The sequence below is a fragment of the Garra rufa genome, chromosome 5 (genome assembly GCF_049309525.1).
Source record: "Garra rufa chromosome 5, GarRuf1.0, whole genome shotgun sequence".
NCBI classification, from domain to species: Eukaryota; Metazoa; Chordata; class Actinopteri; order Cypriniformes; family Cyprinidae; genus Garra; species Garra rufa.
In genome coordinates, this window is record NC_133365.1 from 23,268,044 (window position 1) to 23,280,953 (window position 12,910).

General features: G+C 35.6%; 1 protein-coding gene across 1 annotated transcript; it reads left to right on the top strand.

Moving 5' to 3' along the window:
• Positions 1-253: 253 nt before the first annotated feature.
• Positions 254-12,708, top strand: hoatz (HOATZ cilia and flagella associated protein). Its single transcript, XM_073840880.1, has 6 exons — positions 254-466; positions 934-969; positions 1,052-1,125; positions 6,825-6,884; positions 9,937-9,992; positions 12,575-12,708. The coding sequence occupies exons 1-6, from the start codon at positions 265-267 to the stop codon at positions 12,636-12,638; spliced, it is 492 nt and encodes a 163-aa protein (XP_073696981.1). The 5' UTR covers positions 254-264; the 3' UTR covers positions 12,639-12,708.
• The last annotated feature ends 202 nt before the right edge of the window (positions 12,709-12,910 follow it).

The following is a 12,910-nucleotide window of genomic DNA, read 5'->3' on the forward strand; positions in this document are numbered from 1 at the left end:
CTACTCACAAAACACATTCTACATTAACTTCTACATTATACTAATAAGAAATTTAAAATATTGTCTGTTAAATTGTCTCGTCTAATATAATAAGTTACTTAACATTTTTTAAATTCCCGTCAGAACAGAAGAATTATATCTCGAGTAATTCCTGACACACTTCCGTTTACTATAGGGAGCGTTTAGTCACCTTGACAACCGTAACGCATCCTCACATGACTGGTTCGGCTTGCTATTGCTAGAACAGCAAGCTCGCTAAGTATTATGACTGAAGAACTAGACGAAGAGGTTTTAGACAGTCTTGCAGAAATCGACAAACTTTATACAGTATTTGATGGCGCGTCGCAAGAAGATGTGGCATATGCAAAGGTTTTCTGGAACTCCCTTTCCCTGCAGCCACCAATAGAGTCTCGACTCGTTTCTGCTGACATCAGGCAGCGGTTGAAAGTTGCGAAGACCCCGAACTGTAAGTGTGACGTTCAGTGCGTACCCGTATTATTTAGACCCTAGGTGAAAATTGTCGTGAAGTAAATTGCAAACTTGTATGAATGAACTGTAAAAATCATAAAATAAAAAGCACAATATTGTATTTTCCTGTATGTGCATCATTAGCGTCGGTGAGGTTTTAATTCCAAGTAAGGTTAGCCTATATTTGCCGTGTAAACTAGAAATGGTTAGGCCCAAAAGTATTGGGTTTCTCCACTCTGGTCCTCGAGGTCCACTTTAACTTTGATCAAACTGACACCTACCTGTAACTTTCCAGTAATCCTAAAGATCTTGAGGTGTGTTTTATTTGGGTAACTTGGATTCCGGGGCGGAAGTTAAGTACCCTTGTTTAAGTCTTTTAATATGGTTCAAAATTTTGGTGGCACATGAAAAGAATTTAAATGAAATTAGATAAAGAAGTGTAATGTTCTGTTATTTTATTTTTAGCCACAAATGCTGCCACAAAACAAGAGTCATGGTCAAGTAAGTAGCCTATAGTATGTGAGTGTTTTGTATTGTTCTTAAACATAATCTGATTTGGTCTGTTTGTTTGCTTGCTTGGTAGAGAGGGATGAGGAAATCCAGCAAGATGCTTACTTGAAGCAAAAGCAAGAGGAGAGACAGAAATACATGGAGATGGTGAGGTCTCACTGGTACATGGACATGCTTATGAATTCCATGTGTGAACAAACTAGCTTAAATTCATTAAAAGGTCATTGTTTTGAGCAATTAAGCAAATGTTAAAAGACAAGTAGACATCATTTGTAGACATCCTGTGTTTGTGCTGCATGTTGAACTCAACCATACTGCCATTTTTACCTTCAATAGAAATAATTTGTCTGTATAAAGTTTTTTTTTTCTTTTTAGTTCAGTTCAATAACTATGTAAAGTTCATAAATTATAAAACAAGTTCAATTCAGCTATAATCAGCTCTACAGAAGGAAATAGTGTTGTTATTCAGCTCAAGTCAGTTGAATAACAGTGTTGTTGTTGCAAAACTTGTCCATTATAAAACAAATCAATTCAGCTTTAATGCAGCTTTTGAGAAGACAATAGTTCAGTTCAGTTCTAGTTTTGTTCTCATCTGATAGTGTCAGTGCAATCAAATCGATCCGTCAAGTCTTTTAAATCCTCTAAGATTAAACGTACTTATTTAGCATTTTATGTAATGTGTATATATACTTGAGCTGTGGTCTCATTTTTGAATGTGTCCCAAGGAGAGAAGTTTCTTACCCATATATTTCCATTTACTCTACTTTCCTATAAATAAAAGGGGAAAAAGTCTGAAAACATCCCTACCAAAGAACACTTTTTCAGGAATTCGAAGCACTTTGAAAAATAAGAGAAAAACATGTTCCAAAGCAACACGGTTCACAAGGGAAAAAAGTCAGGAGCAAAAAGTGAAGTTGATGGTTAATAGAAACAAATCTGTAAAATTTGGTTTTATCTTTTGTCCTAATGGCTTTAAAGCCCCAATATTACAGGGTAGTTGCAACATAGATGTGTAGTAGAGTTTCTGGTTATTAAGGCCCACAGGCTTAATACACTACACATGTAGGAATGTCAAGAAAAATGACTTGATTAAATAAGATATTTATCATTTGTGAAAAGCAAAAACAATAAGAAAGATTGAGAAATGTGGCAGAATTTATTGAAAATGCACATGTAAAAAATCTGATGTGTGGACCATGGCCCCTGTTTCCACACTTAATTCTCCCTTTGCTGTGATCTTAATTTCTAGACAGTCCATTGCAGCAAAAAAAGCTAATGAGCCAGTCTGTGGAGGGCAGTTATGGATCTCTAATGAAAAATTATTTGAGATCAGCAAGGTTTCTAAGTGTAGATCTGGCAGGCTGGATTCGCTGGTTTTAGAGTAGCTCTCAGTACGCCACATAAGCAAAATGAGTCTCTTAGGAGCATCACAGATAATTTAAGATCACAACATAAAACAAAACTCTGGTATAATGTTTTAATGGTACTAAAGCAGGCGTAACTATTACATGTTAATTATACTTAGATGCAAGGAATCTGAACACACTCATAACCCTAAAATTTGCAGCGTAACTCATCCTGCACCTGATATGCTGTGCTTCATATTTCCAGGCAGCTATTGTGCTGATTGATTGTACACTTTCAATGCTTTCAAACAGAGGTATCCGATAAGTCTGCAGATTTAATTTAAAGGCTTCCATCGCTGTCTGACTCGTGTAAATTTTCTCGCAGAGGAGTCAGTTGTAATGCTATCCAGCAGGCAGAATCCTTAAGAGCCTGCTTACCGCTCATAAGCCCTATATTTGTGCGGTGATGAATCTCTCTGCATAGCTACTTTCTCTCCCAACACTGCACTAACCACATCTACTAATCGGATTAGCAGGAAATCACTGGTCTTGCAGATCAATTCATCTGCAAGAAGAAGGAAGCATTGATTTGTCCCTTTTCGGGCATCTCTGGGGCAAGAAACTTGTCGTTTTGCTTGACAGACTAAAGAATCTTGGCACAGAACCTGATGAGCATATAGATTTTTTTTAAAAAGTCGGTGCACAATGCATTAAGAGACATTTTAAATTTGAAAATCAGGATAAAATTTAACTTGTTTTGTCTTATGTAAGTATCTTCTGTAGCATATGAAGAGCAGTAATAAATAAAAAAAAATATTTATTATTTGGGTAAAATAGGAAAAATGTACACATCTTCATTCTGTTCAAAAGTTTACACCCCTGGCACTTAATGCACTGTTTTTGTATCTGAAGCATTAGTGAGCGTTTGAACCTTCTGTAATAGTTGCATATGAGTCCCTCAGTTGTTCTCAGTGTGAAAAGATGGATCTCAAAATCATACAGTCATTGTTGGAAATCAAAAAAATACTGAAGAATTTGTGGGACCTGTAGGATTTTTCTGAAGAACAGCAGGCAGTTTAACTGTTCTGGACAAACGAGGGACTCATGAACAACTATCATTCAGGTAACAACACAGTATTAAGAATCAAGCGTATGTAAACTTTTGAACAGGATCATTTTTATAAATTCAACTATTATTTTCTCTTATGGACTATATGTAAATATCTTTTCTGTGAAATAACTTATTCAGGTCAGTAATAAATAAACAAAAATAACATGCATTTTGTATGATCCCTCTTATTTTAAGAAAGTAATTAATATATTGCAGATTCTGCAAGGTATATGTAAACTTTTGACCTCAACTGTATATGTATTACGGAGATGTTTTATGTCATAGAGCTGGTTGCTACATTTCTATCAATATAATTTTTTTACCATCACTGTTTAATTTTAAATGGTCCTGCTGCTTGCAGTGTGTCATAATTAAAAGTATTATTATAAAAATAATACAAGTATAATATAAATGTCTCTCGATTAATATGAGATCATAAAAACAGTTTAGGTGATTAAAATGAATAATAAAACTATAAAAAAAAAATTGTTATTTAAATTAATCATGAAATTAAATTTAAAAAACAAAGGGCAAAATTGCCAAGGCAACCGTTTTCTTTTTTAGTTTAAGTTAAAGCACTAATAAATAAATAAAAATTAAAACTGAAAAAAAAAAACTTAAAACTAAAAATAGAAATAAGCTAATTTGAAATATGAATAAAAATGATAATAGAGTATACAGTACTGTTAAACAAATGTTTTTTTTGTGCTTAAGTATTTTTAGATTATGTCCCACATCGTTATACTGTTGTTGCTTTTCAGCTGCCCCAATATAGTTTAGCATCTCCTTATGCTGTACTCTAGCCTTCCACATTCTAGCTTGTTTTTCTTGTGTTCTTCACAACTTGGTCAGTCATTCATCTCCTTGCATCTGAAGCTAACATGTTCAGCAGGGCAGTGGGCAGTGCCCTCCCTGTAATGTCTGCTTTCCCACTGTGAGTAATCAACCTGGAAACTCCAAGATGGATGGCCCTCTGGAGGACAGATCCATTTTATGAGATTACTCTTAGCTAATTAACCTCATTCCCAAACCCTGTCTATCAAAGGATTATACATTGGTGGTTTTCATAAAGATTGGCTTTGCACTGTCAGAGAGGCTGAATTCAGAAATGCTTTCAAGTCATTTTTCTATGTTGCTGTGTCGCTAAAGTATTGTAATGTTTAATATAATGTGGGAAAATTTAATCATACTCCAGCCTGCTCTAATGTGATTTTGCCGATGCGTTGTACTGTTCCACAACTCCATTTCATTTAGTTGTACAAGTTTTTTTTGGAGATTGCAATATGACAGATGTTTACACTGGTTGATAATAATCAACAGAGACATTACATTACATTATTATAACTGATTAACCTGCCATAAAATGACATTGGCTTGAAAAATGGTTACAGTGTACAAGCATGTAATGGATTTAATGAAATGACATTAAGTGCAGCCAGAAACTATGGGTGCTAAATCAAAATTATGAGGCTTGTTTAGTAAGTGCAGCTGCCGGCTGTTATACTCGGACAGCTGCTGCCTATTCAGCAGTGCTGTTATACTCAATAAAAGTGTATACAGATGGGCATCAATGTAGGTGTTGGTAGATCAATTTTGTAACTCATATGCAATGTACCCTGGTTGTGCGTTTATATGTTATAAGTATATATATATATATATATATATATATATATATATATATATATATATATATATATATATAGTGAGGAAAAAAAATGTTTGATCCCCTTCTAATTTTGTACGTTTGCCCACTGACAAAGAATTATCAGTCTATAATTTAAATGGAAACGCTATTCAAAAGAGTTATAAATTGATTTGCATTTTACTGAGTGAAATAAGTATTTGATCCTTCGCAAAACATGACTTAGCAAAACCCTTGTTGGCAATCACAGAGGTCAGACATTTTTTGTAGTTGGCCACCAGGTTTGCACACATCTCAGGAGGGATTTTGTCCCACTCTTCAGTGTAGATCCTCTCCAAGTCATTAGGGTTAAAGGCTGACGTTTGGCAACTCAGACCTTCAGCTCCCTCCACAGATTTTCTATGAAATTAAGGTCTAGAGACTGGCTAGGCCACTCCAGGACCTTACTGTGCTTCTTCTTGAGCTTCTCGACCCATTTTCAATGCCCTGGCTGGATTCCATGCCCTGGCCCTGACGGTACATGGCCCGGTCCTTTGTTCCTTTGATGCGGTGCAGTTGTCCTGTCCCCTTAGCAGAAAAACACCCCCAAAGCATAATGTTTCCACCTCCATGTTTGACGGTGGGGATGGTGTTCTTGGGGTCATAGGCAGCATTCCTCCTCCTCCAAACACGGCGAGTTGAGTTGATGCCAAAGAGCTTGATTTTGGTCTCATCTGACCACAACATTTTCACTTAGTTCTCATCTGAATCGTTCAGTTGTTTATTGGCGAACTTAAGACGGGCCTGTTCTTTCTTGAGCAGGGGGACCTTGCGGGCACTGCAGGATTTCAATGCTTCATGGTGTAGTGTGTTACCAATTGTTTTCTTGGTGACTATGGTCCCAGCTGCCTTGAGATCATTGACAAGATCCTCTCGTGTATTTCTGGGCTGATTCCTCACTGTTCTCATGATCATTAAAACTCCACAAGGTGAGATCTTGCATGGAGCCCCAGACCGGATTGACAGGTATTTTGTGTTTCTTCCATTTGTGAATAATCACACCAACTGTTGTCACCTTCTCACCAAGCTGCTTAGCGATGGTCTTGTAGCCTGTTTCAGCCTTGTGTAGGTTTACAATCTTGTCCCTGACATCCTTGAACAGCTCTTTGGTCTTGGCCATGGTGGAGAGTTTGGAATCTGATTTATTGATTGTTTCTGTGGACAGGTGTCTTTTATACGGGTAACAAACTGAGATTAGGAGCACTCCCTTTAAGAGAGTGCTCCTAATCTCAGCTTGTTACCTGTATAAAAGACACCTGGAAGCCAGAAATCTTGCTGCTTGATAGGGGATCAAATACTTATTTTACTCATTAAAATGCAAACCAATTTAGATTTTGAAATGTGTTTTCTATATTTTTTGTTGTTATTCTGTCTCTCACTGTTAAAATAAACCTGCTCATTAAAATTATAGACTGATAATTTCAAATTCTGAGGGGATCAAATATTTTTTCCTCACTGTATATATATATATATATATATATATATATATATATATAGTATTTGTAAAAACTAAATAATAATTAGAAAAACCAAATGAAAATGTCAAAAGCACATAACTTTTAACTAAAATTAAAATAAAAACTGAAAGTATAAAAAATATTAATGATTATAATTTTTGCTTAAATAGTTTTAAATATAGTATTATACTTCAGAAACTGTTGTTCAATGTACCCTGGTTGTGCATTTACATATTTCATATTTGTGTTAGGCCAAGAAACGAGACCAGATTATTGCCCTTCTGAAAAAGCAGAGGGATGAGCGAATTAAGGTAAGAAATATACTTGGAAAGAAGTACTTGGCCCCATTAGCTTAAAACATCCCCTCAGGTCTGTCCATTCAGTTTGTATCAGCCTAAACCTCATCTCGGGTCTTCTGCTAACACAGCCATTGCATATCTGGATGCTGCCGGACAGGGTTCCTCAGACAGCCAAGTGTTTTATTTCTCTCCCATTCATTAGAGTGCTCTCTCTCCCTTCCTCAGCACTTTTTCCCTAGAGCCTCAGCATTTCTTAGGGCATCCTCCCCTACAGAGGAGGAGAAGAAAGGAGGGGGTGGGCTTCCTCAAGACTTTGATGTCTCTCTGGGGAGCAGCCTGATGATTATGGGGTGGTGGTGCTTTATCCAGTCCCTGCTGAGTACCTTACAAGTCTGACACAAGCTGAACTGAATGTGATGTGATGATGTGATGTTATGCCTCTCAGATTTAGCTGTATAATGTACACTGCTGTTCAAAAGTTTGGGATCAGTAAGTTTTTTAATGTTTTAAAAAAAGTCTCCTGTGCTCATTTAAAGTTCCATTTATATGATCAAAAATACAGAAAAAAAGAATATTCTAAAATAATAATGCAATTTAAATTAAGAGGGTTTTTTTATTTTAATATACTTCAAATCTTTAAATCTTTATTACTTTAATGCAAAGCCGAATTTCTCTAGTCTTCAGTATCACACGATCCTTCATAAATCATTCTAATATGCTATTTATTATCAATGTTGGAAACAGTTGTGCAGCTTAATATTTTTTTAGAACCTGTGATACTTTTTTCAGAATTTTTGGATTATTAAAAAGTTAAAAAGAACAGCATTTATATAAAATAGATTTTTTTCTAACAATATAAGTCTTTACTATATCACTACTATCACTTTTTATCAATTTATCACATCCTTGCTGAATAAAAGTATTAATTTCTTTCGAACAAAGAAAGAAAGAAAAAATGTACTGATTCCAAACTTTGAATGTTGTTACAAAAGATTTCTATTTTAAATAAATCCTGTTAATGTTTAATTCATCAAAAATATCTATCTATCTATCTGTCTATATATATTTATATATATATATATATATATATATATTAGGGCTGTCAAAATTAACGCGTTAATCGCGCGTTAACGCAAATTCATTTTAACGGCACTAATTTTATTAACGCGCGATTAACGCAGCGCGCATTTCTGTTTGACCCACTACCTAGCCCATAGTTAAAGAAATGGATGCAGTGCTGCCAACCTAGCGAAAATTGTCTAGCAACAATACATAAACACATAATTGGAAAAACCCAATATAGTTTCTGAGGCTCTTCGGTTTTGCTGAACGTGCGTGAGGTCTCCCAATGAATGCGCGCGCACCTCCCTCTCTTCATATCTGCGTCTGCTCTGTTCAGCGAGCGGCAGTGGAGCAGCGCTTTCGGTTAAAACAGATGTTATGTTCATTCCAGTGCTTGAAGTGGGCCGGTACGCAGGTACTTCTGTATTTTATCCTTTTGCGTACACCGGCACTTCTGCCATATTTAATGAATGCAAGCGGAGTCGGGCTACGTTAGGATTGTTGCTGTGGGGTTGATGCGTAAAGCCACATACGAGTATGCACGCGAAAACGGCGTATTAAATGCACGTCAAACACATGCATAATTGCATATCATATGTACGCCAAAGTTAATTTCCAGGCTCTCCAATCAGTACATTATAACCAAAACAATACATTAAAACATAAAAGAAGCAGGTTTTTGGGATCACATAACTTTAAATGGCTAAACTCCTAAAAAGTCAAAGGATCCTGAAGGCATTCAAACAGGAAGTTAAAAACAACGATAATAATGCAGGGACTTATGTCCAGATGCCGGTAAATGATTCTTTTCAGTGATTGAATCATGATCATAATTCAGGATTTTTTTTCAGTTATTATTTCATATTACTTTGGCTGTCTGATAACAGAAATATTACATCAAAACAATGGAAACAGTTTTGTTGAGAACTTGGCTGCATCAAATGACAGTATGTGGGCACTGAGAGGCAAACAAATGTAATAATAAATGTAGATTTTGCATGTTCAGAAGAAGTGAGCTGCCCTGTCCTGCAAATAATGTAAACAGGCTTGTGTAAGTAAATTGCTCAGTGCAAAGAACGAGAAGTAATGTGAACCTGGTGTTTCTATGTTCTTTTTTTCATGTGTCTAATAGACATGAACAAGTTATTTGAAAAACATCTATGACATTTGAAACAAGTTAGTCTAGTCAAGTATGGTTTCACTGATAATAAACACATATTTGCTTAAAGCAACCATGCCAATGTTGATTAGAGTATTAAAAACTTTAAAAAGTGTTAATTTAAGGTACATTTAGAACAGATAAAAATGTGCGATTAATCGCGAGTTAACTCAAGACAACCATGCGATTAATCGCGATTAAAAATTTTAATCGATTGACAGCCCTAATATATATATATATATTATTTCGGCATGTGAAATGATCGTGCTTAACATACTAAAAATACAGTACTTTGTATTTCTTTTATATGTTTGTTGTTTATGTGATTTACAATATTTAATGTACTATAAACTATTAAGCAAATCAAGTCAAATTATTTTATTTAGCAACTCAAGTGGAATTTAGTGGAATTTATTTGATTTCAATTCTGTTTCCTGACATTCCAATTCAATTCCAATTCCATTTCCTGTCAGCTGCATGCAATTCCAATTCCAATTCCATTCCAGGAAGTGAATTGGAATTTACCGTTCATTCTCAATTCAATTCCTGAATGGCCCCAACCCTGATGATAAGCAATATTAGTATATTAGAATGCACAAAATCAGTATATTAGAATGATTTCTGAGAATCATGTGACACTAAGCAAAAAAAAACAAAACAGAAATAAGTTACTTTAATATTGCGCAATATTTTTACTGTATTTTTTTTATCAAATAAATGCAGCCTTAGTGAGCGTATCTGATTTGAATTTTCACTATAAAACAAACAAAAACAGAATTAAAAATGTTATGTACTGTATATGTGTCATTTTTGAGAATTAGTATTGATGTATATTCTCAACAGAAGGAGATGTTTTCCTACCAAAACAAAGCACGAAAAGACAAACTGGTGGAAAAAAGGTATGTTATTTCTCTTCTTTGTCAGAGATTAACGTACTGTATCTGATTATAATTTCATCTGGAAAATTATCTTTCACTGTCTCTTTGCAGCTTATGGATACCAGTGCAATAAACGTTTTACAATTAAAGGTGATGGTACAGTGCAATCTATTACTGCATTCAATAAAGTAATAGTAATTGTGTGCTTAATAGTAATTTACTGCTGTGGACAGCATAGGGGAGCTATTCCGCTGATGCTGCTACCGTAAATCACATCCAATTATAAAAGGAAAAAAGCACGTAGAGCCACAACCCTGAGTATTATTTAAACAGGTAAACTGGTAAGGGGGGAAATGGTTTGTCAGCTTGAAACAGAGGGAAATTACTGACAGTTTCTAACAGTTTCATTATTATATGGATTCCTGGCCTACTAAAATTGATTTCCAGACCCAGTGATGAAGGGTTATTGGAAAACCAACTTAAGCTTATATTGAGGCTTGGATATTGATCTGAAATCTGTCTGATCTTTTCAGCTCTGCTCTGTACAGACAGCTCAAACCTGCATTGATTACCTGTCCTATTATCCAAAACAATTCCCTTTCTGATAAATGCATCATTGCAAAATCCTTTACTTAATGTCATGTCGGAAGACTTTCATTAGCCTGTGCGGTAGATTGGTTTCTAGTAGTGGTGGGCATAGATTTTTTTTTTTATCTAGATTAATCTCACTGTAATCTTGGAATTAATCTAGATTAAAATGGCTAATTTGAATTCTGACGAAGGAATTCAGAATATGTGTGCTACCCAAGTAATGACTAAAAGTAAGTCTTTGAGAACGGGTTTCTCAAGCCAGGTGGCGCATTATGCTGCCTTCATGTGATATGGGAAAGATGATTTACCAGTGTGTCGTGTTCAGGTGCTTTTGTTGTCGTATAGAGAAACATGGTGGACTCGCAATTTGTCCACACATGTTACTTTGGTAAAACAGACCAAATAAAATAACATGAGAAAATTGCCTCCTTCAGAACACTGTACAGCACAGCACCCTACTGGAGGCGAGCCACTACAAGCTAGCATCTTCTCTTAACGCTATTTTTAAAGACAACACTACGTTTAAATAGCGACGTTATTAAAATCCTTTATGCCCCAGCATTATGGGGGCAGCAGAGAACTTTTAACATCATGCAATGCTTATCATTCAGTATAGTTTCGTTGCTGTCCGCCATGTTGAAAGGTCAAAGTTTATCCCATCTCGGCAACTCGGGTATCATAAAAAATTTCGAGCTTTCCAGTGGAAATTACAATGTGAGTGGGTGTTCATGTGCAATTTAGATGTCGGATTTTGGTATTTACCATAATTACGATAGCACATGAAGGCAGCAATAGACCAGGGGCTCATCTCCTGTTTCCAAAATGCATCACAAACTGCTTGACAATTGCATTTACAACACAATTAACTATACAAACTTGTGTAACCAACTATTCCTACACTGCATGTACTTCTGCGTAAAAGGCTGCGCGACGTGCGCGTTGCAGTTAAATACACAGACGGGCCGGGGCATGGATATCTGCGTGCATAGTCTTCGGTTAAACTGCGTTGCTTTTAGAAGCGTCAATTCAGTTGTTACATATAGTTTAATGTCTTTATTTCGGGATTATCAAAGTAATTTATAGCTCGCACGTGCCCCAGTAAAAAGGGTCTAGCAACGCCCCTGTCCTGAAGCAAACCTGGCGGCTTCATACTGTACCTGCATCCATGTTAGCATGTCACGTCTGATGTGGTAATTTCACAGTAGGCATACACACAGGTTCGAAGACTTGTTCTCGCCCCCTACAGTGCAATTCAGCTAGGTATACATCCACGCTAAAATATCAAGGTGAAAGTCATCATAGCTTGTATAGTATAGACCCAGCTCCCAACCCAACTTTGAGAATAGATTATAGAGAATAGATTTTTTTATCGCCCGATAAGAGTCTCACGTTAACGCCGATAACGGCCCACCACTAGTTTCTAGTAACATGAAGTTAAATGTGGAAGCATGACACATGCTCAGATGAACTTGTTTGCTCCATGTAAAACTATATGTGACCCTGGACCACAAAACCAGTCATAAGGTTAAATTTTACTAAACTGAGATGTATGCATCACATGAAAGCTCAATAAATAAGCTTTCTATTGATATATAGTTTGTTAGGATTGGACAATATTTGGCCGAGATACATCTATTTGAATATCTGGAATCTGAGGGTGCAAAAAAATCTAAATATTGAGAAAATCACCTTTAAAGTTGTCCAAATTAAGTTCTTAACAATGCATATTACTAATCAAAAATTACATTTTGATATATTTATAGTAGAAATCTTACAAAAAATCTTCATGGAACATGATTTTTACTTAATTTCCTAATGATTTTTGGCATAAAAAAAATCAATAATTTTGACCCATACTATGTATTTTTGGCTATTGCTACAAATATACCCCAGCGACTTAAGACTGGTTTTGTGGTCCAGGGTCACATATATAAATGGAAAATAATATAAAATTTTAAAACATGTTTTAAAGTAGATTGTGAAAACCTTGAAATTATTTGTGTTCTCTGTAGATTGGCCCTAAAGAACCTTTCATCATCGGATGAAGACCAGAAAGAAGTTCAAAAGCTCCAGTAAACATACTGATGATATTGAAGAGCATAATGTATAATTTCATCATAGTATAAAATGTTTACTTAGAATACAGCTAGACTATAACATTTGTCGGTTTGTCTTAAAAGTAAAATATTAAATATAGCCTATAGACCACTGTATACTTGTAATCTTTTATATGAATTGTTAATATCTACAAATAAAAGCCACTGGCGTGTTAGTTACTGACTGTCAGATGATGACGTGTTGTGATCGTCTGTGTGTTCGGTCACGCGCGCGCGTCTCACTCTGAACTG